The 23,811-nt window shown below is 39.2% G+C and overlaps 1 protein-coding gene across 13 annotated transcripts in view; it reads left to right on the forward strand.

The window, feature by feature from the left end:
• The first annotated feature begins 849 nt into the window (after positions 1-849).
• The window catches only part of MAP3K7CL (MAP3K7 C-terminal like), a 41,927-nt gene continuing 18,965 nt past the window's right edge, over positions 850-23,811 (forward strand). Inside the window, exons 1-10 of one of the 13 annotated variants that reach the window (XM_087759119.1) lie at positions 850-1,189; positions 2,204-2,328; positions 2,939-3,049; positions 4,453-4,573; positions 4,689-4,727; positions 9,244-9,621; positions 11,786-11,930; positions 12,133-12,193; positions 12,448-12,556; positions 21,774-21,832. In XM_087759119.1, coding sequence (XP_087615245.1) covers positions 12,176-12,193; positions 12,448-12,556; positions 21,774-21,832 — 186 coding nt within the window. In that variant the 5' untranslated portion in view covers positions 850-1,189; positions 2,204-2,328; positions 2,939-3,049; ... (3 more) ...; positions 11,786-11,930; positions 12,133-12,175. Of the gene's footprint in view, positions 1,190-2,203; positions 2,329-2,938; positions 3,050-4,452; positions 4,574-4,688; positions 4,728-9,243; positions 9,622-9,642; positions 9,841-11,785; positions 11,931-12,132; positions 12,194-12,447; positions 12,557-21,773; positions 21,833-23,811 lie in introns of those variants that run through there. The other 12 variants (XM_087759125.1, XM_087759126.1, XM_087759122.1 and 9 more) reach the window with 12 other exon arrangements.

Consider the following 23,811-nt stretch of genomic DNA (forward strand, 5'->3'; position numbering starts at 1 on the left):
CTTGTCATAGAAGGAGACCAGGTTAGTGAAGCAGGACCTCCCTTTCATAAACCCATGCTGGCTGGGCCTGATCCCCCGGTTGTCCCGCACGTGCCCCGTAATGGCACTCAAGATAATCTGCTCTATAACCTTTCCTGGCACTGAGATCAGATTGACAGGCCTGTAGTTCTCTGGATCCTCCTTCCGGCCGTTCTTGTAGATGGGCATCACATTTGCTGACTTCCAGTCATCTGGGACCTCCCTGGTTGACCAGGACTGCTGATAGATGATGGAGAGTGGCTTGGCAAGCTCCTCTGCCAGCTCCCTCTGTATCCTCGGGTAGATCTCATCTGGCCCCATGGACTTGTGAGCATTCAGGTGGAGGAGCAGGTCAGTGACTGCCACCTCTTCGACAACTGGGACTTCACTCTGCATCCTATCTCCATCTCCCAGCTCAGGGGCAAAGAAAGCATTAAGCCTTCTCCTCATCCTTCATGGCAAAGTTTCCCTCTGCATCCAACAAAAGCGGGAGATTCTCCCTGGCCCTCCTTTTGTTGCTGATATATTTGTAAAAACATTTTTTGTTATCTTTAACGGCAGTGGCCAGTTTAAGTTCTAGCTGGGCCTTCGCCTTTCTAATCTTCTCTCTGCATAACCTCGCAACATCCTTGTAGTCCCCCTGAGTCGCCTGCCCCTTCTTCCAAAGGCAGTAGGCTCTCCTTTTTTTCCTGAGTTCCAGCCAAAGCTCTTTGTTCAGCCAGGCCGGTCTTCTCCCCCGCCTGCTCGACTTGCGGCACACGGGGACGGCCTGCTCCTGCGCCTTTAAGACTTCCTTCTTGAATAACATCCAGCCTTCCTGGACTCCTTTGCCCTTCAGGACTGCCTCCCCAGGGACTCCACTAACCAGACTCCTAAACAATCCAAAGTCTGCTCTTCTAAAGTCCAGGGTAGCAGTTTTGCTGACCCCCCTCCTTACTTCTCCAAGAATTGAAAACTCTATCATTTCACGGTCGCTGAGCCCAAGACAGCCTCCGACCACCACATCGCCCACCAGGCCCTCTCTGTTCGTAAACAGCAGGTCCAGTGGGGCACCTCCCCTGGTCGGCTCGCTGACCAGCTGCGTCAGGAAGTTATCTATCATCTTCCACACACTCCAGGAACCTCTGAGACTGCTTTCTCTCTGCTGTGTTGTATTTCCAGCAGAGATCTGGTAAGTTGAAGTCTCCCATGAGAACAAGGGCTAGAGATTGTGAGACTTCAGCCATCAACAGGGTGAAAATAAGGGAACTCTTAGCACAAGCGGGATTACAGGTTTTTTACTGTTGTATGATATGTGGTTCCGAAAGGTTCCAAATGCTCCAACAGCCCTCCTGCAGACTTCTCAGCGGCTCTAAAGAAAAGGTTGTTTTCAGTTGTGCATCTATGTCTAGTTGCCTGTGTTAAAGGATTCCAGATATGTGCTTTCAATGTTTCTCCCCAAAATCTTGGAGAAAAGAATGAATCCTCTGCGTAACGTCTTTCAGTCTCATAGGAACCTACTGCTTTAACTTTTTGTGTCTATTTCTTGGTTTTAGGAGGCTTAAGTGAGGTTATGGTGAAATCTGTGAGTGGTAGTGTGAAGATGAATAGCAAAAACCTTGTAATATTTGGATATTCAGAACTTTAAAAAAAGGGGTTTCATCAGCAAGTGGAATTAGACAATATTTCTCAATTCTCACTGTTATGTAATCATTATGGCAAATTATGGCTTGTAAAAAAAGCTCTCATAGAACAAATATTTGAAACAGTTTTTCTTTTTTTGCATTTTTAAAGTTCAAAAGCAGTCTGTCATGTCTATATGTCATGGTTTTTGTAACTTTTGAAAGTAATGCTTTAAAATTGAAATCTCATCAACCGCTAAGCTGTGGTAATACAAACTATCCAGTTCTAGTAAACAGCACTCTATTACTGGATTTAGCATTTCAAGAATTGCGGGCTTTATTAATAGCTAGTTTTGTTCATTTTAAACCACTGTCATTTTATTTATGGCTGTAAAACTGTAAGAACTAAGTGAATGGAATGGGAGTAATTTTCATTTTAGGTACGTCAATAGTAATTTTCTAATTTTGCACTGTGTTTGAAGACTTGTAACACTCAAGTGGCAGAGAAGATGATGATCTGAACTGAAACTTGGAATGTACAATGTTCCCCCAAAAATGTATGTGCTACCCCACGTATCTTACAGCTTTTCTTATGATGCCATTGATGGCTACTTGAGACTGCAGTCTTGTGTTTCATAACGTTTCATCTGAAATGGACAGTTACCAGACATTAAGATCTAACCGCTCATGTAAAGGAAAGGCATTCAAGGTATGATGAAGCTTCACACATAGATAGAGATATTGTATTTTTCAAGATGAGAACCTTAAACATTTTTAACAGGAGCCTGTAATTCAGATAATTTAAAGATCAATATTCCCTGCTGCCTCCCTGTGAAAGTGGCATTTCTGTCACTCTCACATGAGAATCAGGATTTAGGAGAGCTCAAGCAGGAGGTACAGCAGCCTGCATATAGTTCATGGTGTTAAAACAATTAGCTGGTTTTGCCAACAGAGCTTGGGGGGGGGGGGGGGCAGGGAAGGAAAAAAGAGATTAAAAAAGATTCAGTACAGGTTCAGTTTGGAGATATAACTTTGTTCTTGGATTATTGTGGATGACCACATGAAGAAAATCATAAAATCAAAACCAGGATGTCATTAGGGGCTTGCATGAACATGGTGTGGGGAATCAAAGTTGTTTTTTGACAAAAATTGCTGTAGCAAAGGCAATTTCTTATTAAAGAAATTACCTGATTAACTCTGATTAAGGAGTTTTACGTTAATATGCTATACTGGTGAACAGTCAGTATCAAAATAGTCAATCGGTTTCACATGGTGCAACATTATACTGTCCTGATCCAGTTCTTGTATTGTCTTCAAAGGCTCTGACATGAGGTGGATGAATTTCTCGAATGTGTCCTCTAAGGGGCAGCATTGAAGAGCAGGTCTCTCTGTAAACGGCTGCTTCTACTCATAATACGGAGTAGGTGTAAGTAAGTGACTTAACAAATTAGTGCTTATTCTCTGTTGTCTGGAATTACGGGTTTTCAAAGGTAAGCAATATGTTTGGGAGTCATTACTGCCAACCTGTCAAAAATGCTGTAGCAGACATGTTTCAGTTTAAGAGATAAAATCATTGGAATTCTCCCCTGTGGAGTACACAAAATCATACAAAAAAGTTGGGTATTTTGTTAATTTTTTTTCAGTGAGAAACTGATGGCAGAGCCTATTTGCATTTCTTTCTTGTGAGAAATATCAATATTATGTCATTTCTAGAAGCAATATGTCATCTTGACTACTGCCAATTAGATAATGTCAAGTCTTTTCTGTCAGTAGTGCACTTAAACAGTATTGTGTGGGTGACTTAATATGGGAATATTCTGGAGTATTAGTATCACTGGCTTAGTCCTGTACATTAGATCACAAGAATATCTGCTTCTTCCTTATTAAAGTCCTGTGATAAGAGGAAGAGCTTGGCATTAATAATGACAAAACGGTAGTGCTTGGTCATTCACTTGCAGTCAGCCTCAGGGGTACGGATAATCATTTAGGAAGAACAAAGTTCAAGTGCCCTTTTCCCCCTCTGAAAAAGAAGCAGTTTACTGTCCTTACCCTACTTTGTCTTGTCAGTGTCCCAATAGAAAATTGGTAGAGTCTTTTTTTCTGGGCAGGAGCTGTCCCTCAGTAAGAAAGATGGCCTTTGAAATTGTCTTGTATAATTTATCTGACAGAGAAAAGTCTTTTTTTTTTTTTTTTTCTCCCCTAGTGTGCCTTTATAAAAAGATAATATCTTTGGGTTTATAAAAATGTAATATCTTTCATTGGAACAAGCAATTTTGACTGAATTTGGGTTCGTGGGGGAAAGTGGCATGAGCACCCATCATTAAAGACCGTATCAGAGATGCACAAGGATTCCAATCCAACTGTAAACAGGGAGGCAGGTCATAAGTCTGACAGTTTTTTGACTTTGTAACCATAATGATTTCTTGTTTAGTGTAGTTCATTCCACAGAACAAGATAAATTCATGCACACACATCCTGTCATTGTGTGATAGTCATGTGCCTGATACATCTACCGCACCGCTGAACTGTCTGCTCTGCTCTTGCTAGTTATAATATCATGTTTTCTCTTCAGGGAGGGAGGGAGGATAAATATCTAGAGGAGGTGTGAGGACTTCCTGGACTATTATAAGCCACATTTAGTAATGAAAAATTTTTGCTAAGAAGTATTCTAGCATTTATTGTTTCTAAACTTCTCCTCTACGTTTCCAGCTGGCACTATTAACTAAGGCAGTTTTGGTGCTGAATCAGCAGTGAGGTTTCAAGTATGGGCAAAATACCAGCTGCTGCTGGGGATTTCACCACATTCTTCTGAATGCTGATTTCTTCCTTATAGCAGCAAAGCTTCATGAAAAAGTGTGTTGACCTAAAAGTCTTGTGTGTGTATCTGTGAGAGCATGATGACCTCAGCCATCATCAACAAGTGAGGCTGTAATGCCTTGTAGTATGCTCTTGAGGTAAGTTCTTAAGTAAGGTAAGCTAAACATTCCCTTAAGGAATGGCAAGTCCAACTGAAATGGAGTGATTACTCCGCTTTTATACAGATATCAGGCAATTGCCTTTTTATCCTAGGACAGCTGGATGTGCTTCAGTGGTATTGGTAAGCAATTGGTAAGCAAAACTGATGCATTTGTGTTTAAGTGCTTGCGAGAAAGTACTGGTGTTTCCAGTTAGCCAGTGCTAGCTAATGCTAGCTTTGAACACTCAGCCGCTGATCTCCCAGTGAATTGCTTCACACTGTCAATCCATATCCTGCTTCATCATTCCCTGTTCAGATGACGTGCCACCATTCTTCCTGTAATCAGTTTCTAAAGGTTATTTCCATCTCTATGCTGATGTGAGTAAAGCATATAAGTTTGCACCTGCTGATTTCTGACAACAGTGAGGCTTTTCCAGTAATATTTCTAACAACTTCAGCTTTCATCTTGTTTTCCGTGCAAGAGATATGCAAGGGTCTTTGGCAGCATCATATGTCAAAGGCTTCAGTTTTCTTCCCCTCAGCGGAATTAGCTTCCCACAATTTCTGTCTAGAGTTTGCTGTAGAAACTATGAAGATTTTTGCCAGTCAGGCTTTCAAATGATTCAAGATGCAGTTATTTCCAGCTGGTCTTAAGGCAGGTGTAAAAATCGTTGAGTCAACACCTGCATTCCACATTACAGCCAATTTTTTAATATCTCTGCAACAATCTCCATTAGATATATATGATCCTATATAAGTGAATTCAGCTATTGCATATCGATTTGCCATTAATTATAAAGTTTCTTATGTGCTATTTTTTAAGTCAGTGTCCAATGTATGTTTCATGCTGCTTTTAATGACTTAATTTCATCTGATAGGGTTCAGCCATTTATGAGTGTAGAGCTTGGGGGAAAGTACGTTATTTTACCTGTGTTAAAATACTACCTAGGCAAGGAGACCGGAGGTAGTATCTAAGAACAGTAATGAAGTGCTCTGTCGGCTGCTCCAGTAGTCAGGACTTGGGATGTTAGGTTGTGAGTGAGGTGCACCAAGACTAAATAATGTATATTTGATCTATACCTTTCCATTATCCAAAAGACAAGAAAGAAGTATTCTTCTCTGGTTCTGGATTTCTGGCTGGGAATATTGTGATTTGATTACATCGTATTGGATGCTCTGATCTTACCTAGGATAACTGCTGCTGTAGAAAAAAACCACTTCTCTACCGAGTTCCATGCAGAGTTGAAATGGTTATCCTTATGGATTACAAGAAGAGATAAAGTCAACAAAGAAATTCTATTTTTGTGGCTGGTGTGAGCACACTTATTCAATTACCATGGCAGACGAATGGAATATACTATCTAGCTTTTAATATTTGGCAAATTCTGAGCCATGCAATCCAAGTGGTATTGGAAATTCTACAGGTAATGTGGAGTTAAAGGACGCAACTCACCAATGTTTATGCTTTCAAAATCAATTCCCTATAGCCTGGAGCAGCTTCACCCTGATCAGCCTCAATGTCAGTAAAGGGGACCAAATCCCTCCCACAGTGGGATTTTTAACAAATTTGGCTGCAGAAATAAGTTCATCAGAAACTGTCAGAAATGGGATTCTGTTTGTACTCAGAGGAATCTATAAAATGAAGATTTTGCTCTGTAGGTGGTTTTAGGCAAAGCATTTTTATTTTTTTTTTAAATTTCTCCTTGGAACATCTTCCATATGCTAGAATATTTAAAGTGTATTTTTAAATAGTGACTGGCAATCTGTGAAACACCATTTTAGCATGAATGAGGTCATATGCTACTAAAATACTACTTATACTAGGAAACTGAGATGAATTGAAAGTAGCACAGCTAAAAAAGGGAAGGCAACAGGTGTTTTATTAGATAGCAGATATTGGCTTTTTTTACATCTGTAGAATAACTGATACTTCATCCTAAAAATTGTTACAAATTTGCATGTTTCTACTACTGAATATTAGTAAGTCCCAGTGTTCCTAATTTAGAGTGTTTCTTTAAGGTGTTTTTTGACGAATAAAACATGATATCCTCTTCTAGCATATCACCAGTTTCACAATGTGATACAGGATCGAAAGAATTTTGCTTGGGTACCAGGCATCTGATGACTAAGAATATGCTAGAAACGAAACAGGGCAGGCTGTGCTCCTGCACAAAAAAAAACGGAGTTATCAGCATTCTGTAATTCTCACAGAGATGACTGTGAGGTGTATGTGCAGCCTGTTGTAAAGAAGTATTTTTTGTGTTGGAATAAATGGGAGAGTAATTTTCTTAGATACACAGATTTCAGTCACCTACTTAGTGAATACGAGAAGTGGGACTTATCTCTACCCAAAATTTACAATGCCTTTGACTATTAATTTGAGGAAGTCACGGAAGTGAAGCACCCTGGACTTCAATTTCCCCGTTGTTTAAAATTGAGATCTTCCCTAGTTTATTGTTATAAGGTAACTTAGAGAGCCTTTTAAAATGTGCTGTGTAAATCTATGTTATTGGGGGTTTTAGCACGGTAGCCCCAATAATAAATAGATGATAAAACAGTCAAATCATTCATCCTGATGCTTCAAATTTAATGTTCTGTATACAGAATGCTATAATATTCTCACATTTTAAAAATACACTACCTTCCATAAAGTAGTAGCTTCAGGTGACTAATCATTGTGTAGAGCATGGAACTGATATTTAAATGCAAATCAGCGGCCTTTTGGTTTGTGCAGTTTTGGTATCTTAGCACATGATTCATAGCTCTCGGGAGCAGCACACCCCTTAGAAAAGGAGTATGCATATTAAGTGAAGCACAGGTAATTCAACCTTTTTTTGTAAAGTGTGTATAATAATACAGATTTAACTAGAAACACTGACATTTAAAAAACGTGTATAGAATGGATACAAAACATAAAATGATTATGAACTCAATTTGCAAATGCACGTACTATTTAAACTGAGTACAACTGAAGTGTCAGTCTGGAAATGCGGAGTGTCAGAGCCATCTGGAAAAACCACCCCTGGGTTATTCAGCCATCATTTCTGTCTAAGACCCCTGCTGTCATGGCTATTGAAGATTTTGCATGTCTTAAGATTTTACGTAGAGAGCCTTTTTTAGGCTCTACTGTAATGGCATGTAATGAAGGCACTCATACCATCTAAATACCATCTGTCCATACAAAGCAGAAGAGGATCTTACGATTTGGGGGAAACCCTGGCTCCGTGGAAACTGAAGCAGAATATTTTCAGTGACTTCACCCTTCACCGGAGCCAGGATTTTCTGTATCTTCAAACAAATACTTTCACAGTAATTGGACCTGGAGCTGGAGATCAATATCAGCTGCTGATGGTATTGAGCTGTAGAATGTTATTTGCAATAATGGTTGTGATCAGAGATAAATCTCTCTCCCTCCCCTTCCAAAGGAAACATATAGAAAGGAACCCTCAGTCTTTTCAGAAACACATCAAGAGAAGAGAAAATGGTCAGCACAGTCAGAGGCACAGCCCCACTTTTCACTAACTCTTCGGGGCAGAGCCCATAGTCTCCTCTGAAATCACACTGCAGTTAAAAAGACAGCCTCACCAGATACCTAACTAATGGTGTAGCTGTCTGATACCCTCCTGGGTCATTGCTGGGGGAAAGGCAGTGTGGGTAGAATATCTTTGCAGTTTAGTCATTTCAAAGTATGAAAAAGGTCTTTTGAGGCCACAGGGGCAACTGCTGGCTTCCTGAGATTTGCACTGATTAGATCAATCCTGGGCTAGGGCCAGAAGGTGAGGGGGTGAGGAAGGATGAAAATTTGACTTCAGACCTCCACATCTCTATTTGTCCTGCAACCTCTCTGTATCTCAGCTGAGCCAAGAGAATCTTCTAGCAGTGTGCATATAGAGGAGATCTGGGTTAGCTAATTTTAAAATTTAAAAATATAAAACATACCTTTGGAATACATTTTGTAATATAAAAGGAGGAGAACCCCCTTTTCAAGCACAGAACAATAAATATGAAGATATTCTGTGGTTTCATTCCGTAATTGTTCTCCATTTTTCTCCATTTGTTTTAATGGCTGTGATAGCAGTCAATCAAAGAAGTCACGTTAGCAGTACCTGTGCATGACACAGCTACAGAAAATAAAAGTTTCAGCTGAATAAATTCATCTCTCTTGTGATACTTCAAGATTTATCTATTAATTGCTTGCCTGTGGTTTCAAGACTGACAAAAGCTATCCGAAATCGCACTAGGAAATCCTCTGAGTTCAGTCAAATCTCTGATTTAGTCAGCTTCAGCTATCACTGCCATCACCAGCTCATCTATAAATACATCTGCTTTCGCAGCGTACGCATTCTGAAATTTGCCCGTTGCCTCCTCAGAAGTGCAGGGCTATCATCTGCTATTAAGCAAGCCCGGCTTGACCAAAGCCAGCTTGAACCTAGCCTAACACACCAAGCCCATCCCTTGTTGTTAGCTTTGATAGTCACTGCTATCATTTGATAGTTCGCTTGTAGCCAGTCCAAGTTGGCAGTGTCAGCCCAAGCTGATTGGAGCCGCAGACATTTTTGCTGACTGGAGTCATGCTATCTTTGCCAGTTTGCTGGAATAGACACAGACACTGATTGGGTCATGCTGAAAACATTCCTGTCCTATGAAGCAAGTCTGTTTGTATTTTAGGTTTGCCAGGACTAATGAATTAAAAATCTTGGGCTCGCCACAGTTTGCTGCTTAATAATGCCTGTGACAGAAGGATTTTTTCCTCCCTGAAGCGTGACAGCATCATAATCCCTCATCACTGGCACGGAGAGGAAGGAAAAGCGGAATTGTGGAGAAAAGCGGAAAAGGGTGATCTTTTGGGACAGCAAAGCCTATGGGAAGTGCAGGTAGCAGCATGTTGCCCTGACAGCTGTCTCAGCTTCTCAGACCTTGTCAGTTTGTTGCTATGCAGCAGGTGCAGCCTTTTCTTTTATTGAAGCTTTACTCCATAAAGGCAACGACAAGCCAAGGCAGTGGCTGGCCCTGGATTATACAAGTGCAGACACTCCGCTAAGTGAGGTAAGGCAACAGGTGTGAAAACTGAACTAAATTGATAGAGCGGTAACAGCACTTAATCTGAGTTCTGCTGCAGGTTTTTTATGGAGAAACAGCAGCCAGTTCTATAGGCAATTGTTGTGAAGAAGGGAGCTGCTCATTAAATCTCGTTAAATTCCAGGTTGCCCACTCACCTTCATCTCTGCCTGCAGAGATCTTGTTCTTCATGCATGGAGAAAGCAGGTGGGGAATTGGGGGCAGTCGGTCTGCGTGTTTCCTGTATCACCTCATTTGCACATGGGCTGCTTCCATCCCTCTCCTTTCCCTTTGATTGCTTTTTGTGATGAAGAGCTTGAAGATTCCGCACAAAAAGGAGCGAAGGGATAAATGCAACATAAAAAAAAAAAATGGATAGCAGGGTAATTGCTGCTTATAAAGATGAGATTTGTTTTTGTGGATTGGAATAAAATGAAAATGCTCTTTGGTGTTATGATAGAATTCCCTGTTGCTTATTGAAGGGGTATTGATTTTTGCCCTCATATAGTAGGTGGTTAAAAGAGTAATTTAAAGACATCGCAGACAACAGAGTATGTGACTGGGATAAGACAACAGATTTATTCCTAGCAACATTGTTATGGCAACTTTAAAACATCTAGCAGGATGCATCATTTTAATTTCTTAGGCTATGATATGAAATGTTAAGTATACTTTTATGTGGAAGACCACTTGAGATGCTACGCAGATGTCAGGAGAAAGTGTACCACCAACACAGAATGATAAACAAACAGCCTTGTTTCAAGGATGTGTTTATCATTTAAAATCTCTTCTTTTTTTTTTTTTTTTTTTTTTTTGCTTTACCTTGTATTGGGAGATACGGAAGGGAAATATGACAAAGAATTTTGGATTAGTAGTTCTGTTTTGGTTTTTTTTTTAAAACAGTGAGAGGTCTCAGATGTTTCATATAAAGTGACAGTCTGGGGGGAAAAAAAGATCAATAATGCTCAGAAGGTAAAAGTTATTTAGTCTAATGCAATGCACTTAAAAATAGAATATTTCAGTTGACTCCAGGGATCTTTTCCTGAGCCCAAAAACATACACTGCGGCAGTTTAGTCGACTTTTCCTTGTCTCTGCCCAATACATATCAGTTCAATTTTTGTGTGTCTTGATTATTAGTAATGGGGAGTAAAGAACGATTCCCGATATCCTGTATCTATTAGTACAAAGAGACACTCTCAGGTCCAAATAAGATTTGTTCAAAGTAATCATTTTAGAATATTTGTTGTTATTTTGAGAAAAGATTATGCACTTCAAAGAACAATTTCTTGTGTAGCATTGCTACAGAGTAACTGTGTCACTCTGCTAGCTAAATATTAAGACAGACAAAGCAAATAAAAAAGAAATGCTGAAATTAATGGGCCAAATGCAAATTTGATACTCTTTCACTGATTGCAAGGCAGTGATGCCAGGGAAGAGTTTGATTCACTTGTGCATCACCAAGAAAGATTATAATCCTGAAATATTGTTCTGTTCTATTGACTTTCTGACACTGCCAAATAATTAAGTGTAAATTAGAATGAATTGTTGGGATTTCCTTGCAACACAATAGCTACTTCACTGAAAAACTGCAAGACTATTGGCTTAGGAATCCATCTTTTCTTTTCATTAGCTAAATGCCATGTTGTCTACTGACATGTGGTACAACTTTTACTAAATTAATTGTATTTTCCTGAAGAACTTGGTTTCTAATTGACTGAGGAGTTTTTATGGTAATTTAAAAGCGAGTCTCTTAATTGTCCACATAGTTGGTATGGATACAATGCACTCTGGATAGCATAGTCTTCAGTCCTAAAATAACTTCTTTATGGGCAGATCTTTTGCATGCATGAAGTCCCACTGACTTCATGTTCTCCACACATGGAGCTAATCAGAAGATTAGTATCTGTGAATTTTAGCAGCTTTGTGCTAGGTATACAAGGAGATTAAGTTTGCGTTCAGCTATTCAATAGTTTAACCAAAACTGCTTATTCAAAAGGTTAAATATACATGGTAGAGCTCTGAGTACAACTTTTGAGTGTTCAGAGATGCTTTAATTATACCGTTACAGATCAGTAGTAGCTAATTCTTTTGTTGCTCGATGATTCTTTAGTGCCCTGCTTGAAATGAACTAGCAGTTTTCTTAATGGACAGGGTTTCATCTCAGTAAAACCACTTTTTGGAGTTGGTGGTCTCAGAAGAAAGACCGAGGACTGAATAAGGTCCCAATCCGGGAGTCAGACCCATGCAGACAGACCCCTTCACCTGCACAGAGTTCCGCTGAAGAATCACCACCAAGGTTTGGAGACCCAGTAACTTTCTGACCATTAAGTGTGTGACTATCAGGCACAGTTTGACTGGGGGAGTATGGGTGGAAGGCAGGAGGATGGGTGCCTCCTCATTGACACCATGTGGAGTGGTGTGCACGTTTCCAATCACATGGCAGGCTTGGGGTCATGTTACTCTCAACTCCCCACCCCTTCTTCCTTCTTCACCTTCAGAACCAGGCAGCATTGCCACGAGTCAAGGCTTGCTGAAGGGGCAATGGCGGGGAGCAAGCAGGTGAGGAGAGGGGAAGCTTCCTTTGCCATTGTTCTTTCTAATCTGTGAATAGCAAAAGAAAGGCAGTCTCTGCACTGTATTTCACTTGAATCCTTTTTAAATGGAAAAGTGAAATGGTGCTTCCTTGATTTTGATTCTAAACGTTGCTTTGCTAGAATGAGAAAGGTAGCTGTGAATGCATGAAAAGCATTAAAACTCATTTGTTGAATGGTGTCACATGCTCTGTAATAAATATATTGTTTGTATTATTGCAGCTGGAACAAACAAGTAAAAGCATTGACTCAAGTGCCCACATGATCACCACCGCCAGGGTACCTGCTGATAAGCCAGTACGAATTGCCTTCAGCCTGAATGACTCCCCAGGTACAGTTTAATTTATGGAGTAAACCACAATGAAGTAATTGCTTTTAAATTTTACATGTTCTTACCAGTGTTTACAATATCAAATGAAGTTCAGTGTTATGGGAGGATTTTTTTCCTGAGTGATAGCATGTGATCACTTTTTCTGTCTGATAACTTTTAATGTTTCCATTAACAATTTCATTAGACTAAACCCCCTAGGCTGACAGTTTAGATCTTAGCTTTCTTTCAGCGATTTGTGGAATATACTTAGGACTGTAATTAACTATCAAATTTACTTGTATATGCAATGTGTCTTATTTTAAGGAATTTTAAGACAAGAAAAGTAAAAGGACGTTTTGTACTGAGGATGAGGCTAGAGCAGGAAGAGACTTTCCCTTCAGCAGGAAGGTTGGAAAGTGCCGCACATGCCCAGCTTGGTGAAAGGTTTCAGGAAACGGATGCCCCACATGGCATGTTCCCTGAGAAAGCAGCAGAAATTGCATTGATGTTTATCCTGCCAGCTAGTGCTGACTGAGCATTAATTTCCCCAAACATACCCTGTACAGACATGGACCCTTTGGAATAGACAAATATTATTAGTTTGCATCTTAAATATTATTAAGGTCTAGAGAGCTGTTGCCCAACAGTAGAAGTCAGAATGAAATAAAGTAAATCAGAAGCTGGGACATCCCAAAACAAGTTGGCTGTGCTGTTGCTAAAGGTGAGTGCCTGGAGTCAGGGTTGAGATGTGTTTATGGCATGAAATATAAGGATCTCTGATAACAGTAACTGAAACCCTCTGCTGATGAGTGCTTTATGGGACAGTATGCATTGTAGGGTTATGTGTGAGGCTGCTTCCTGAGCTTTGTGTGAATAGAGTCTCAGCTTGAATACAATTTTCCCATTTAAAAAATATTTTAGAATATGCATTATCTTTCCTAGCTAATTGTTGTGTAATATTAATTTGCAGCTACAAGCCTGAAATAGACTCTCATCCCCTATGCAAGGGAATTTAAAACCAAACATTTTTGTATATTATTGCATATAACTTTCAGCTCATAAAGATGAGTGACACAGAAAGATTGGGACAAGGAAAATAAGGAAGCACGTGGCTATCTATGTGCCCTTTTTTAAATAAATTAAAATAATCTGGTAATTACATTTTTATTACAGAAAGTAGTAATGAATCATTCTCATCTCTCAGGATACAGTAACATGGTAAATTTCTTACAGGAATTATGGCAAAGATCTTGAAGAGAGATGTAAAAGAAAGGGGAGTGCTCTTACAAATTATGGAAAAAGAATGTTTATGTGAGACACTGAAAACAAGTCAGGGAAAGCTGAGACCATGGGAAAATCAAAGAGGGTAGAGTGGTTTGGGACAAGAGATGGCAGTAGGAAATGACAAGGTTGTGAATAGCTTGGAAGAAGAGGACATGAAAGGCAGGAAGCCTAGCTTCCTTAACATTGCATCATGTTTTATTTTTTACTTTTCTATCCTGCTAATCATTCCAGCCTCTCTCTTAACATTTAGAGAAAGAAACTCAGTTACAGAAAGATAATCTGTTTCTGCTACATTTTGTTAAACTTTTCCATAATTTTGAGTCCTTTATTGTATATATACAAGTGTTCCTGCAGTATGCAATCCAGAATCTCTATGGGTACTGATAAAACTAAATGGCAAGCAGTAAAGTGAGTGCCATATTCTCCTCTGCATCACATCCCCTTGGGGGCTACCAGGAGGTCTAAACCAGCATACTGTTTTACCATGTCACAGGAATTCTGTTCTTGCTCTTAGTGGTAAGCCTGAACATGGTTACTATATTTAATATATTTAAAGAAGGCAAGGAAATAAACTTCTATCAGGTTTGAAAATTTCCAGCAAACCATAGTTGAATCAAGAGAGTAAAAATAAGTATGTAACACTTTTTTTTTTTTTTTTTTTTTTTTTTAAGATGAGCTGCAAAAACATTTAGCAGATGGACCTTTAGGTGTTCTATACTTGGCTTTTTTTTTTTTTCCTCCTTTTTTTGTATTTCTTTAATATTTTTTTCTCCTTGACAACGATATTTGTTTTCAGTTCAAACAGGAGTTACCTGCTGTAAGTGTGATAGTAAAGCATCAGGTGAGGCTTGTGTACTGCTAGGGTATATATAAAAAGTCCTTCACCAGGGCTAAGTGGTGAGGGAATCTGACATAAGCTTTTCCTTAAATTTTACCTCACTTGAAAGGCTCAGTGACAGTTTTCACCAAGTAAGGCTGCATTCTCCTTCCGGGGACTGTACAACTGCTTACTAGGAGGAACTGGCAGCATAACTAGATATAAAAAGGGGAAATGGAATGTTTCTTCTGGGTGGTGATTATCTCACTGGCTAGGATTGCAACCAAGCACTGGGTGTGAGGAGCAGCGAAAGGAGAAACTGCTCTCAACTCATGAGAAGAGATAACTCTGTGTTAACTGACCTACAAGAGCGGAGCTGGCTTATCCTGAGTGTACAAGAAATAATTTAATTGTGTTATATTATTTGTCAGTCAACACCTGATGACTGAAATCCTGGCCAGCTTTGTGCAGTATTTTTAATGTGAAAGTAGGCTAACCAGTTCCTTAAAAGTCTCAGGAGCAGCCCATCAGCGGGTGCTATATAAGAAGACAGTTTTATTGTGTGTCTCTTATTCCTGTATATATAGATATCTATGTTTGTCTCTTTTACTCAAGTTCACTAAGCTGCCATCAAACATAGGTTTCCCAGGGTGTGTCTGCACGCTGTATTGCACCAGTTTGACCTAAGGTACTGTTTTAATTAATGAATTTGAAACATATTATTTCAGCTCATCTTGTATCACTGGGAAACTGATGCAAGTTAAAGTGAATATGGTGTTCCAAAATTTAAATAAGTGTTCCCAAATAGAAAGTTCATTGTAGTTTATCAACATCAATTTAATTAAACCAATGAAATTCAATATGTCCTAATTTATATCACTAGCTCTTATTTACTGAACATATTAAGATAGAATGATTGTAATAGGAACTTTATTAAATTTAGACAAGTGGATTTGTTTTGTGTAATAGTTCTAAGGGAAGATTTATAGGTAAACATCTCTTCACCTTCCCTCCTAGAATAAAAGCTTGAATCTAGCTGAAAAGTTCTGCTAGTGACATGTGGTGATAAATGACTAGTTTTGAAATTGTTAGTAATTTCTTTTGGTTGAAATTAGTCTGCCGCTGATAGCACTCTCCAGAAAAATCACTGATAACAAAGGCAAAATATACATCTTCTATTGAAATTGACAGACAGTGAAACAGTGTAATATTTTTGCAAGCATAGCAAATGACTTATTTTACTCCTCTTTATGCCTTTGTTATGCTAGTGACCATGAAGAATTTTTTACTGCTATAGTTGATCATGCAAGACTCTTTTGCAATGGTTGCTTCTTCAATAGCAACCTTCAAATCCCTACTCCATCCTTATTTTGGCTTTAATGGCAACAGAGGCTTTCCAGCAGATAATGTATTCATTGAAAACCAGTGGGGATTGCTAAAATATATGGCTAAAATTTACAAAGCTAGTTTCCTAAAACTACACCAACCTACAAATAAGTGGCTTGATCTTTGGGAAGTTAGACAGCAACTTAGGTGAGATGATACGCTCAAAGGGACAGTGGCTGTGCATTCGTCAGAGGATGCTTTAGGCTTGGGTGAAGGTACATGGAGTAGGAGGGCTTTGATCTTATCTCTTCTGTTATGGGCTGTTGCTGGTTTTGGGAGGTCCACAACTCTTATTATTGAGCAGGCCTTCATAGCCTATTCCTGGGTCAGGCAGTGACCATTCCCCACTATTTTACGAGTGAGGTAACTGCGAGGTTGTGTAAGGTCACGTCAGGCAGGGCCATGAATAGAAGCCTGGGAGCTTCACGCAGCAGTGCCAAGTTGCAGTCACTTAGCCACACAGCCTTCCAGGACGAATTTGATGAGTCTATGCTTGTCTGTCAATAACCAGGGCTGGAGCTGCTGGATCTCACTGCCCCCCTAGGACCAAGACTGGACCCAATACACAGTTTGCCAGTGTTGTCCTGCTGCAAGGTCTAGTGCTTACACAGAGTCAAGACCTTTTCTGCCGCTCACACCACCCACCAGCGAGTAGGCTAGGGTGCACAAGAAGTTGGGAGGGGACACAGCCGGGACAGCTGACCCCAACTGACCAAAGGGCTGTTACGTACCATATGATGTCATGCTCAGCATATAACGCTGGGGGAAGAAGAAGGAAGGGGGGGACGTTTGGAGTAATGGCATTTGTCTTCCCAAGTAACCGTTACATGTGGTGGAGCCCTGCTTTCCTGGAGATGGCTGAACACCTGCCTGCCGACAGGAAACAGTGAATGAATTCCTTGTTTTGCTTTGCTTTGCGCAGCTTTTACTTTACCTATTAAAATGTCTTTATCTCAACCCATGATGTTTACCTCTTTTTCCAATTCTCTCCTCCATCCCACCATGGGGGGAGAACGGCTGTGTGGTGTTTAGCTGCCTGCCAGGTTAAACCACAACACTGTGAAAGGGCTGATCCACTTACAGGATAACAGCCTACTTACATTACCAATTTAATTCTTTAATTTAGGAGGAAGAGATCTGAATACACTTGCCCACGCATATAGGAGAAAAAAATAGTACCTGAGTGTATAATTAAAGACTGGATCATAACTCAGTTACTCAAGGAAGCAGAGCTGTGATTGGCATTTCCTAAATTTTGAGTGCTTGATTTAGCAACCTTAATGTGCTTTCAACACATTTAAATTTTTATGTTCTATTTCTGTCTATCTGTGTGAAGATCCTAGAGAAACTGTAATTTGCAAGTTTATACTGCAAGTAAATCAGAGGTTGTTCTTAAAGTATTTATTCATTAACTATTGACCATAGCCCACAGTTCAGCTAAATGGAGCAGCCACATAGGAAGAGACTGAGGTGTTACACTTCATTGTACCAGACATTGTGTCAGTCAGACAGTGAAGTGTGAGGGATTTCGCTTGTTCATCTACACGATGGCAGTTTGGGCTATTGGAATCTCCAGAAGGCCAGAACATGTTTAAACAAGTGAAGCTTTCCCAAAAGCATGATTCATTCTCAAATGTGCAACATTAGCATATATCAGGGGACTGAGTGCATCAGGACATCACTGATAAGTAGTAAGCCTTTTGTGTGAAGACAATCAGTCTTAATACAGGTCAGCCTTCTAAATCAGATGGCTTGTGTGGATCTCTATACCACGCATTAGAAGCCCATCTCACATTTGTATTAATAAGTGTTATCAGCAGAGAGACAAGAACTCACCTGGACAGTGAAGGCTTAGCCTTGCTGTCTTTACACAAAGCTGCCCATCGTGCCATTTCAGCATGAAGGTGTGTTGGCTGGGCAGTATGCTTAGGGAGCTTGTTCTTTTGTTATGTTGTTAGTTTTGCTGTAGGAATGGTCAGAGAGCTGGCTCTGGCACAGAAGGGTACTTTGTCTCAGCCTGACTGAATGGAAAGCAGAAGGAGGAAGTGATTTCCCTGGAGACCTTCCCTCAGATGCTTTGTTTTAAGGACAGTTTTCAGCAACAAGCACAGCGAATGTATGAACCTGGTGAAACAAACATGAAAGTCAAACTATTCTGTACACATGAACAAAGTCTTTGGTTAAAAAAACATCCACTGTTATGTACAGAGAGTTCATCTTGTAATCAGAGTACAGGTCTTTACCTTTAGTACACTTTTGAATACAGACCTTCAAAATTAGTTTTAGGATCCATGGGAAATCAGGAAGCGCTACTCATTTAGAAATCGTGGAACAGAGACTTTAACTTAGGTGGCTGTGATGAAGTCCCTGATCTGACTCTTTCACGTCACAGGTTAGTGCTGTTGAGTTTGCTGGTATGGCCATAACATTCACGTGTATGTTTTTCCTCCTTTCTTGTTTCCTTTTGACCAGAATCTTGGCTCGTTTTCAGGTGCAGCAAGTTGCAGTCTCTGATTGTTTTTATATTTTTATTTTTAAACAAAATATATTTTCAACAACCAGCTTGAATTATAAATCCTTTTTCTTTATGAGTCACAGAGAAGGGAGCAGTAAAATAGTGACCATAGGGGTGAGATGCTGTTTGTATCTGGTGAAGAATCAGCCTAGTTATTTTCAGGGTTTTGTGGTACAGAAAAACCACTAACTTTATTATAAAGGGGGTCTTTGATTATATCAGTGATTCCTTATAACAATCGAGGCACTCATTAAATATTGATAATAAATTGAGAAAAGGAGAAAAAGAGATATTTCTCAATTCTATTGTCTAGTTAAGGAGATGTAGAATAGAAAAGAACAAATACAGACAAGTAAGGAGATAGTTATGAGAGTGTTTTGATCTTCAGAGTGTTTTCTTTGACATTTCAGACATTTTCACTGTTTCCGATTTTCAGAGTCATGGATTTTCAAGGCTAGAAGCCAATGTGATTTTGTCTGATCTCCTGGGTAACACCAAGTATTCAAGGTTGTAAGGGCAATAGTGATTCTTTTGGAAGAAAATGCAAGAGTTTATATCCTTCCTCTTGACTTTCTGAAAACATCCTCAAAAAAGTTTTAGGAGGCGAATGACTGCTGCCATTTGCTTTCCCCTTGTGTGAAATCTAAACGTGTTTAGTTTTTACCAAGTGATTTTTGTTGTTATTGTTGTGGTTGTTACTTTGACAACAGTGAAATACAGACTGATCTGATGCAGTAATTTATTTCACTGGAAGCTGTGGGGAAAGTTTTTTGTTTTTCTTTTTGTGGAAAACAAGCTTGCAGTTAGCTGTGAAGATTTCTGTTCATTTTTGTAAATTAAATACTTCAGCTGAAAATTTCAGAGGAGCCTAAGAGAATTAGGAACTCAGAAAAATTTCAAGCCACTGAAGTCCCCAACTTTTCTCGATGATGTTCTGCACATCAGATGATGATTTAAACAAGTCTTAAACTATCATAACTAAAAAAAACCCTAGCAGCTGTTCCATAGATGCTAGGGCAGGCCCATTATAAAATGTACTATGGTATGCCATAATGGTTAGGATACCAATATGTTCTATTTTTAGTACCATTGACTCAGTCACTTGAGTTCAAAAAATAAGCAGGGAACATCTGTTTATTGAAAGGATTTCCTCTATAGTAATTTCTCTCACTATTCCATCCTTTTTAAAGTATTTCCAAACTTTTTTTACTGGTTCTTTTCTGAAGATAATCCAATATACTTTCTAATATTGTGACACTGCAGTAATTTTGTTTTCCTATCAATATCCGATGCAGTGAAAAAGTAATTATTGGCTGATGTTTCTTTAAAATTCTTGGGATCACTTTTGCTTTGTTTTTTCTTAAGTTAAAATTGTTCGAGGTCCCTTCTTGAAGCTACCGTACCAAAGATTGTAGTGCTGGAATTGTCAAAACAAATAGCAGCTTAACTGCTGTCCACGACTCTGGTCCAGTATCTCTGTCAGAATATTTAACAGCTATTCAGCTAAATATTTGTAGAGCAGCTGTACCCCTAGTCAGACTGAGTCCTATTCCGTCCTTCCTTTTAGCCTTGCCATATGATTCATCTTTCTTCTTTTAGAATATTAGTCTATTTTTAAATAGTGTACAAGAAAGCAACAGCAAATTAAAGGTAAACACTTATATATCGGCATGATACAATTCTATACAATTAAAGCAATTTAAGTATTTTCCAGAATGGACATGTTTGGGACATGGTGTGAAAAATGAAGTTGTGTGTGTGTATGACTTTTTGTTAATACTAGCAAGACCCCTACGCCATGAAAATATAGAACTTCGCTTTGTTTCCTGAGGAAGTTCAAAAGCTTTTGCTCTTGCCCTTTGTATCACTCTATTTTTTTTTTTCTTCTCTGGGCATCCCTTTCTAGAGGCACCCAGCTCTATCTATGTTAGCTGAAGTAAGACTCTGACCATATGTTAACCAGTATGTTTATTCTTCATGGGATAAGGTGGCTTATTTCACTTGTTACCCCTAACCTACTTTGCTGTATGACCACTGAGGGCAGGATAAAGAGAGAACAAATATTTGACAAATAATTTAAATCCTAGTCTATACTCTTTAAGAATATTCAGAATCCTGCTTTGATAAGTGGTCCTCTTAATCTTGTTGGTGTTTTGTTGTAGTGTACAAGTCTGCCAGCATAGAGCACTTTGCAGGATCTGACCTATGTTAGCAATTTTCTCCTGTGAGAGCCATCCTTGTTTAGTTTTGACACATCACAAATAACTGACTGTAAGCTAGCTAATAGTAACCTTCTCTTCACCTCCCGTAACCTGCAGTAAGATACACAAACAGTCATCACAATCCAATGCAAAACTGATAGTGTGAAAGTCACTGAGAAAGAAATATTGCAGTGGCTAGCTGTGACGCTACCAAGTATGATTCATATTTCTGATCTCGGTCCAGCTACTAGTGGGCAGGTGTCCACATCACAACACTGACGTAACTGGCGCAGTCTGTCCCACCTTTGCTGGAAGCCTGTACTAAAAATAAAGAAATAAATAAAAACACAGTTTGTCTTGTTGTCATGAATAAACTAACTCTAGCCCATAAGGATTGTTATCTACAGGTTACAGTAAAGACATTTCTTTGCAAGATGGAGAAAGTTGTGGTGCTTCCCCATTCTAATCACATTTGTGTAGGTAAACGGTCTTCTAGTTCCAGGGTTGCCAGGCTGGTTTGTATGTTCTTGTGGTTGCCTTTGGGTGGTGGGAGAAAAGGTTTCTATTACCGTTGGTTTAGCCCTGATAAGTCATTATATTGTGATGGGGAAGATATCTTTCCCTTCATTCAAGTAATGAACTCTTTGGTAGTACAGACTATATCCTTGGAAGGTTCTTTACTTTGCAGTGTAATGGAGAGCTCAGGAAGAAAGATTGTGTGGATTTATTGTTTTTATTAAATTATCACGTTCTACTGCTCTAACTGTTTTTGTTTTGTTTTTTTTTCTTAATCACAGCAGTACAAAATAGGCTTTCTGTCTTTCCAGCACCTAAACATTTTCTTATTGACAGCCCACTAGTATTTTCAAGGAGTCTATTGAGGCACCGCAAAGGTAGAAAAATCAGCAGATGTGGAGGTGTTTGCAGGATCCCGATATTATTGTGACTATATTCAATGTAGAACTGCATCAAACAGATCATTTGAAATGCCCTTTTTGGTAGACATTGACTTTTAACATCATGTTTACCTTTTAGATGATGCTTCCTCTGAAAATTTCCCTTTGGCATTTCCAGAACTAGATCAGCAGCTGCAGGTAAACTTTTTTTTTTTTTTTACTACAGTTGTACTTCACATTCACTAGATTTGTTATGATAAAAAAACTCTGGTTGTTGCACTAAGGTGAAAGTTTTCAGTGGTGCTTCTCTAAACTGTTAACATTTAATAAGACTGTATATTTCCATAGAAGAAAACATCGTCTTTTCAAGATCTGCAGAAAAATTGATTTGACGTTTTTAATCCAATTGCAGAGAAATTACTATTTTAACAATCTCACATGCTTTTTAAATTTTTTCTTACAATTCCTGTTTAAAACACAACATGTACTGCTGCACTGCAATGAAGAGAGTTCTTGTGGTTTTGATAGGAGAAGGAATGAGCCAGGTATTATATTCTCATGCCTATAGGCTGTGCTAAGACCATATGATCAGCTTTCTCTGAAGCATTCCAAGAGAATGCAAAGGTGTATTTTGTAGTGCCATTTTATCTCTAATCTTGCGTAACTAAAGCCAGTCATCAGGATTGATGAGAACCTCCTCAAAGTTACTCTAGTTCATGCTGCATAGCCAGCAACCCTAACGGTTGCCCTAGCAGGTGTCTGCAAACAGCATGGGATAAAAGTGGTGAATCCTTTTGTGACCAGTCGGATTTGTCAGCATAGCACAATGGAGCCCCGATATACTGGACAATCAGATGGCAGTTAATGGCAACTCCATGGTTCACCAGGCACAGAGCCAGTTCTGTATCTAGGGATTATTTCCCTTTCCTCTGTGGCAGTTCTGGAGTGTTTGTTGGCTTTTGTAAACTACTTCAGATCATCTGTTTCCCAGGAGCATTTAGACTTCCTCTGATATTTCAATATGAAGGCAGTTGTTTCCTGAGTGTAAATTGAGAAAGGCATTAGCAGGCCGTGTTGTCCAATGATGTCATCCTTCCTGTCCCCATCAACTAGTGAGACAACACTGGAGGGCTGCTGACTTAATTAAAGGACTGACTTTTCTCTCCTGCTGCTCTCATCAAAAGGATGACTGATGAAGGAATGATGACAGAGACTCTTCTTGCTCTGTCCCTTTAATCCTGAGAATAGGGGCAGGTTCCTTAGGCATAACTAGGAAAGATTAAAGGAACGAACAGCAACTTAAGATTTGGGCTGAAAGGAACAGGGTAGTATGTTGGCCTCCTTATTCCACTGATCTTCCAGTGCAGCAAAGGTGATTGATTTTATTTTTTTTCCTTTTTTGTTAAAGAGCATTGAGATCAGTGGGTGAAGACTGCTCTAAAAGAGCAAAGTATGATTATCATTACTGCTGTTGGTACATAAAAACAAAATTACCGGTGTTAGAGGTAGGTACTTTACAGGCCAAGTGATGATTTTTATTAGGACTTTTATGACCCATTTCTGGAACATATAATATACTCTAAATGTGTAATTTCATGATAGACTGAAATTGCTCCTCTGGAAGCATTCATCTGCTGGATAAATAATAGCCCTTCAGTAAAAGTTTTTTAAGTACGTACTAGAGCAATTCCACTAAGTACACCCTCTTGGTCTGTTAAGTACCTGACATTTTTTTCAAGAGAACCTTCCTTTACTCTCACGATCTCCATATGATAACAAATTCAAAGAAACAGTCAAAGGCTTTGATTCAGATAATGTTCTTTTTATTATCCTTCAGAAACTTTTTTTGGTAATACTGAGGTAGTTGAAAGGATAACTTATGAGGACTATCTGGCTGTCTCAACCACTCAAAAGTATAAAGTTAGTGGTAGCGCTTCATCCTTTAGCTTTTCAAGTTTACGTGCGTATTTATATTTAGATGCCTTTATGTTCAACCGGAGGCAGTTCAGTCAACACAGGGTTCTGAGCTGATGCAGAGGTAACAGGGCATTTAGCTTTAGCAGTGAAAACTTGAATTTCCTTTCTTTTGTCAATTTGGATCACAGCTTAAAGTTATAACTATTTAATGTAATTATGTTTATACTGCTTTAAAATTTCAAATAAGAAATAACTGTAAC

This window comes from Nipponia nippon, unplaced genomic scaffold, assembly GCF_047370975.1.
Source record: "Nipponia nippon isolate SJK-2023a ecotype South Korea unplaced genomic scaffold, ASM4737097v1 scaffold_2, whole genome shotgun sequence".
NCBI classification, from domain to species: domain Eukaryota; kingdom Metazoa; phylum Chordata; class Aves; order Pelecaniformes; family Threskiornithidae; genus Nipponia; species Nipponia nippon.